The sequence below is a fragment of the Artemia sp. Qi Xiang Cuo genome, chromosome 3, assembly GCF_049724085.1.
Source record: "Artemia sp. Qi Xiang Cuo chromosome 3, ASM4972408v1, whole genome shotgun sequence".
In the NCBI taxonomy this organism is placed as follows: domain Eukaryota; kingdom Metazoa; phylum Arthropoda; class Branchiopoda; order Anostraca; family Artemiidae; genus Artemia; species Artemia sp. Qi Xiang Cuo.
Genome location: NC_142796.1, coordinates 34,362,901 through 34,369,989, shown reverse-complemented (window position 1 = coordinate 34,369,989; position 7,089 = coordinate 34,362,901). Strand labels below are relative to the sequence as shown.

General features: G+C 35.3%; 1 protein-coding gene across 1 annotated transcript in view; it reads right to left on the bottom strand.

Annotated features, from left to right (window-relative positions):
- The window catches only part of LOC148954033 (roundabout homolog 2-like), a 218,984-nt gene extending 212,103 nt beyond the window's left edge, over positions 1–6,881 (bottom strand). The window contains exon 1 of the mRNA XM_089086894.1: positions 6,752–6,881. Within this exon, the coding sequence (XP_088943020.1) occupies positions 6,752–6,794 (43 nt within the window). The 5' untranslated portion in view covers positions 6,795–6,881. The remainder of the gene's footprint in view (positions 1–6,751) is intronic.
- Positions 6,882–7,089: the final 208 nt, after the last annotated feature.

The following is a 7,089-nucleotide window of genomic DNA, read 5'->3' as shown; positions in this document are numbered from 1 at the left end:
CCCATGAGACAGATCCTGTTTATTTTCGATTCTGAGTATTTTTGGTTTTCCCTCTGAAATTGACTCACCCTCTCCCTCCCCTGCCCGCAGAAATGTGGGAACGACGGGCCACTTAGTTTTCCCAAGGAGTCAGATCCCATTTATTTTCTGGTCTGCGCTTTTTTGTTTTTACCAGCAAAATTGACCCTCCCCCCCTCCCCTGCCCTCAGAAATTGGGGAACGAAGGGCCTCTGATCCTTCCCCGTGAGGCTGATCCCGTTTATTTTTGATTCTGAGTATTTTTGGTTTTCCCTCCGAAATTGACCCACCCCCCCCCGCCCCTGCCCTCAGAAATGGGGGAACGAAGGGCCTCTGAGCCTTCCCCTTGAGGCAGATCCCCATTTATTTTCGATTCTGAGTATTTTTGATTTTCCCTCCAAAATTGACACATCGGAGAGGTAAAGCTAGGTCAACTCACAATGTCATTCTATTGTCGTTAGCCATTTTCATAGACTGATGTTGTTTCAAATTTATAAAAATTACCTGAGTTAACAACCCCTTCGAGGTTACCTTAACTGTTAATCAGTTTAATCCTTTTTTTTCTCCACCATCATACAATCCAATCACTAATTAGAATCATTCACACTCCTATTATTCAAAACATTAATTAATATCGTTCATAGTGTCCAATTTGCGAATTCCTTATCCCTTTTTGCAAAAATGTCAAATACTCACTCTCTTTGAAAAACTAAACCAGTTTGAATTCAATTCTCTTACTAATATGAATTGTAGTGAAAACTATTCCTTTTATTCAAATCCTAACCACAAATCAAGTTATACTCACTCTCTTTGAAAAGGTGTAGAGCTTCTAAAGATTCCTATAGCTTCAAGCAAATAACACCGGAAGGAACATAAAATGCCCCAAATAGCACAGGAAGGACCGTAAAGGCCCCAAATCCATAGGTACATGCTCTGGAAAGGTACCAAGGAACATAAGGCAAGCAAATAACACAGGAAGGAACATAAGGCAAGCAAATAACACAGGATGGAACATAAAGTCGTAGAAATATAACCTAGGTTACTACTTGCCAGGAGTATATAGAAGAGAGCCCTGTTGGACGGACTATCGCCATGGTGAACAACCTCTTAACAGAGGTTATTCAAAATACAGTATATAAATTATAGGCAGTATGATCTTTCCCTATCTCACTCATTATAAAAACCCGGACCGAGGCGCAAGTGCTCCAGAGAACGTAGAAACATAAGCGACATTAGATCTTTTCACGGGTAGACCAGTCAGATTTCTCTTGAACATGAAACTTGGCTTCAACGTTGGAACACTAAATTTTGAAGAAACTAATTTTAAATTAATTTATTCCAATACATGTATGAAAATTGGTAATTAGTAGTGAAATGTTATTATTAGATGTTTTTAGGAATTAAAAGTAGGTTTGGAAGTTTCAAGTTGGTTTCAAAGGCATTTTGAGGAAGTTTCTACCAAAATAAGTGTTCTAGGGTAATTGGACCGCTGATGGCAGATCAAATGAGAGGAGCTGTTTGTACGCGCTAATGCAAGAATAAGTGGGAGGAGCTGTTTGTTCGCACCGACAATGAAGGGCCAGAAACTATCTGCGGTAAACTTACTGCTATATCTTTATGCTGTGTCCGAAATGAACCTTTTCTTAGTTGCTTTAAAATCATATCTAATGTGTTTTCGGAAATTTTAATATTGCCAGGAGTAGCAGCATATCATCTGGCTGTGAAATTATTAAACCTGATTTAAGGCAAGAAGATCGTTGTTATTATTTAAAGATAAGTATCAATTGCTAAATTTTTCTTAATAGCTCTTTCAAGAATGCATGTTCTAAATCTTCTCTACAATCGTCTTTAATAGTTCGCAGTGACCAATTCGACCATGACCAAATTTTACACTACTATTTTTGAAGCCAGAAAATTTTTATCAAAATCCCTTCTAACGTCAGGGCAAATATCCAAAGTAATAAATTTTATTCTTATTAAGATTATAAAACGCTTTGCTATTAAAAAGATCATTCCGAAACAGTAACTTTGCCCTCTTTGCCTATGTAGGACCTAAATAATTTAGGATCGTGATGTAGAATATATTAAACCTACCAATGATTCAATTTTCATTGTAACTTGAATACTTTTTAATAGACCATTTAGTTTATTGCTTGTAATTTGATACTGGGGTCCAGCCCCAGAACTTGAGATTCAATTTGTATTGGAATTTTCTCTGTCATTTACTGAAAATTCCTTTCATAATTAGTATCGAGAAAAAAGAGATCTCAAATCTAATTACATTCTTTCATTGAGCATAGAGTTAAAGATTTACGATTCAAAAAATTGTTATGCCTTGGTTTGGAAATAGGGTTTATTCTAAGTTAGTTTTAAACTTTCTTGATACTAATTGTTTGGGGTTAGTTTTTTCGTTGCCTATTTTGTAATAAAGGTTAAGTGAAGTTTTGACTTGCAAAAAGGTCCCCTCTCCCCAAGGAAGATAAAAATTACAAGCAAAGTGCATAGTCTTGTAGCATTATGAATAAATAATTGTCAATATTCAATAAAACATACTATATTTTATAATACTATATTTGCACCTCGGGCCGTCTCTGCAGTCAAAGGATATAATGTTGACAAAAAATAATCTTTTTTACGATCACGGGTGTCAGGATCTCAGTCTGATCAACGAAAAGCCATTTTAGACTAACAATCACTTATTTTATTCGATTTTAAACAGTCCTTATGAAAGAAGTGCGACAAAATGTCGAACTTTAGCGTAAAGAGCGAAGGCTGAGCAAGCGGCAGTTCTCCTGATGTACTAAATTCTTTCTTATCGTTTTAAGTTTGAATGTTGCTCCTTAGTTTCAGGGGAAAATTTTTTGTTATTAAATCATACACTTAAAGTACGTTGTCCCCAACAGAATCCTAGGTAGCTTATTACCCGATAATATGTGTCTAAATGAATGTCACCAGGCAAATCTCATTAATTGGCATATTTTTCTTCAGCATGGGAGATTATTTCGTTTTTATGCCATAGTCTTTCCTAAATGACCAAAATTTCACTTTCAATTTCCGATTCAATTAATTTGAACAGAAAAATAGAAAATATATGTTAAATTCCCATCTTGAACTGTGCTGAGAGTTACGTGGAAGGCCGTATCCAGGGGGGAATATAATACTTGAACCCCCTCACCCAAATTTTTTAGGGGGAACCTGTCGACACCTACACTAAGATTTTATGACACTTCATTGAAAGCATACCATGATGCAATATATGTATTGGTACTTGTGTAGAATCTGGTAAGTGCGCGACAATTGTATTGCTAAGATCGTTATGAAAACAGGTTTACGCTGCCCTGTGAGATATAAGCAAAGGGTTTCTCACTCCGAGAACCATGTTTAAACTTTAGTTTTTTGGGGTTTATGGAGACTAAAAGGTACCTAGGTTGGGCTAGGTTATGTATTTAGTATACACTATGCTTTAACCCCTCCCCTAATGTGCAAATATATATACCAAATTGGTTTCTGAATTATTATATTTTCCTTCTATTTTCTTCTTTTTCATTAGTATTAACGAAACATCACTTATCGCGTACTTACCATATTCTATACAAGTACCTATGTATTTAATAGGTAATCGCAACAGTTTTTTTGCCAATTGCTTCTCAAAACAGAAAAACTGAATTTTGTTGTTTGTAACAGCGAATCAATGAACCTTACTGTCTCAGTGCCACATTCTGCCTCAACCTCCTCGTCTACTGGTTAACTTTCTTTCTAATTCATGTTATACAGTAGAGCTGCTAAGAGTATAATTGGATAGAAGGTGAACGTCAAACAAGAATGACTGACATACTTAAAGTAGGGTATAAAAACAACAACAGGTAAAACAGTGGGGAGCTTATTTAAAACAGTAGAATTTCTTTTTTAGACCTTAAATGAATATTTCGATTCTATATCCAAGGGACATCCTCAGCAAAGTACGTACATAAACAAAATAAGACAATAAAATACGATCGTTAGAAAAAAAGAGTCCCAGAATCATTACTTCAGGGAAACTCAACCAGAGTTGAAGACAAACAACCCTAAACGAGGCAATTAATTCAGGTAATTGATTGTTATTGATTTGCATTTACTTGAATGAGCCACCCCGTGTTTTGTTGCTTTGTCTTGAGTCCTGGTTGATCTTTCTTGAAGTAGTGGTCTGGGACTGTTTTAATTTTAGTTTTAACGATCGTATTTTATTGTAAGTCTTAGTTTATTTATATATGTGCTTTACTGAGGATGGCCTTTAGATATACAGCCAGATCATTTATGATTTATAAAAAAATCATTATATTAGATAAATTCTCCATTGCTTTACCTGCTATTGTTTTTTATGATGGAAAATAGAATGATCTTCGGTGTTTTTTTAAATATGTTTTTTCCCATGGTATTCTGATACGATAAGATATTGTTTAAGTATGCAACCTAATCAATTTTTGGAATAATACTATTCAATTAAAGACTATTAAGTAATGTCTACAATAACTCTGAACAAAATTTAGACAGCATTTTCTAGCATAAAGTATTTCCATAAGAGGTAAGCTGTTAAGCATTCAATTCACATAAACCTGTAACTCTTTTGAAGCTTGAACAGGTTCTGAATATATAATCGTTGATGAGATAATAAAACAAGAGATTCAGCTGGACCAAAGTAAAAAAAAGTCAAACAAGAGTAAAAATGGCAAATAAAGTTTGATACAAATTAATAAAATATAAATAAAAAAATCAATATTCAAGAACTAAAATTAACTTAGTACGATTATTGAAAAAACGCAGACGGGGAGGGGGCGCTATTAAAATTATATTACATCATGATAAACAACTACCACAGACTAAAAGAAAAAAAAATTAGCCGAATTCATATTCCAAACCAAATATTGTTCAAATAAAAACGACTGAAATAAAAATGTTAATTTAATATCAACATTTCAAAAAGAAATATTTAAAATTAAAGAAAGGATTGCACAAACCACTAAATTGAAAGAGAAATAGAACTCAAATTAGCACCACAAATGGGTAAAGCAAAGTGGTGTTAGATAAAAAAATGGGCATAGTTATTGTGACAATACCAGGGATGTAACTTGCTACAAGGGGAGAACCCTCCCCAGACCCCACTTTGCCCCATCCCCAACAGACCCAGTTTGTCCCCCCCTCCCCAGCAGAAATTTAGTGTATTTAAAAACCTTGTAAGTACTAAGATATGCCAACATAATTCAAGCATCCACAGGAAAAGACCAATTTTCTGTAGTATACATTTGCTTTTATGGTACTATATGGCTCATTATTAATTATTCACTGACATTTTACTTGAATTGGAAAACTGGCTCCAATTCCTCCCCCTCCCCAAGATTTTGACAAAACTTTGATACTGTACCACCATACCCCATCAACTAAAATAAGAGACGGAGGAGTCCATTTAGGTTCAGAACACATATAAGAAATTGTTAAGGTGGCACTCCAGAATAATGGTGATAAAACTTTTCAGAACCTCTCTGTAACAACATGGATCGGAGAGCAGGTTGGGATTACCAAGAAGGCTAATCGGGGGAGTCAGGGTCTAATGGGGTTGTAAAAATCAGAGAAAATATCCTCAGTACGGAAATTAGAAATGGTGGATTTGGCAAAACACAAACTAATTTTTCCCTTCATTCTTTTAATGTGGTGATGCGCGCGGTTTTAAGGAGGAAGGAGTATGGGATCTTACTCTCTTTGTAAATGATCCTGAGCGCACGCTTTTGGGCCAACTCAATTTTGTCGCTAAGTTTACTTGATGCTCTCTTGAAGTTTCTTATCCTTCTCTGAGTTTTCAAATACTGGGGAAACTTAGGATTTGGGTTGTTTTACATATTTAAAAAAAAATTAGAATATTTGGTTTCATTCCAACCACAATTGGTTCATAACAAGATTTTTTTCAACCACTAAAAGAAAGAGGAACTGCTTTCGTATGTCTGATCTCAGTCACGCACACATGGTTTCAGAACTCTTCCCACCCAAATCTCAAGATATTTATCAGTTTTACCCTAATGTCCACATATACTCAGGCAATTCTTCTGTTCTGTGACCTTTTATAGTCCCCATCCTTTATTGCATAGAAGACATGGAAGTTTGCATAAAAGATAGGTCATACACCAGTCTTAGGCTAATACCGAAAACAAATCGCTTCCTTAGCTTTTTTCTGAAGCGAGGTTTTGAAGAGTTTTAAGCTATACTAGGTAGTTTCTTTTCAAACTGAAGAAACATTTTCATAAACTTTATGAAACCTGTTGAAACAAGATACAATAAAGGAGTGAGGTTTAATCAACACTCCTTTGACCCTCTTTTGTGCTATAGCTCTATTTCCCTAAATTCTACCTTTACAATGCAAAGTTTTCCAAATTCATCAAAGGTCCGTGCCCTTTAAGTGAAAGATACGGATTAATAGAATTTGAAAACCTTTCCCGTGACAAAATCTAGAAATAACTTTACCATTTTTTTTTTATAATTAGGCTACAAACAATAGGCCTAATTGTGGTTACAAGCCAAGGCACATCGAGAATGAAAAAAAGCTTTTGACGAAAATAAGCAGCAATTAACACAGACACAACTCAAATAATGCAAATAGCCCAAGAAAAAATAAGGTAGGAATAGGCGCACATTTATTTGAAGTAATTTTCGCAAATAGACATCAGTTATAGGCTATCCCTTAATATAACCAAACCACATAACTTACCATGAGTTACATGCAAACAAACAATCAAAATCCAACTCTTCATTCCTCAAATTAATGATATTTCATCCGCTATAGACTTTCCAGCACCGCTGCAGAATCTAAACTGTTTCTAATCCTCCGCAACTGAAGAATCTCGAATAGCTTAATTGCTTCACTAGCCTTAACGCGCAATGCCTAACACGCGCACGGCCGACGCACGCCAGCTTGGTCTAAGCAGTCTAAGCAATCATTTGATAAGAATTCTAAGCCATCTCGTAGGCTTACTAATTGTTCTCGAAGATAGAATAGCCATGGGAAAATCTTTTATTATTGATAAGAAGCCTTGGTTTGTTGGAGGA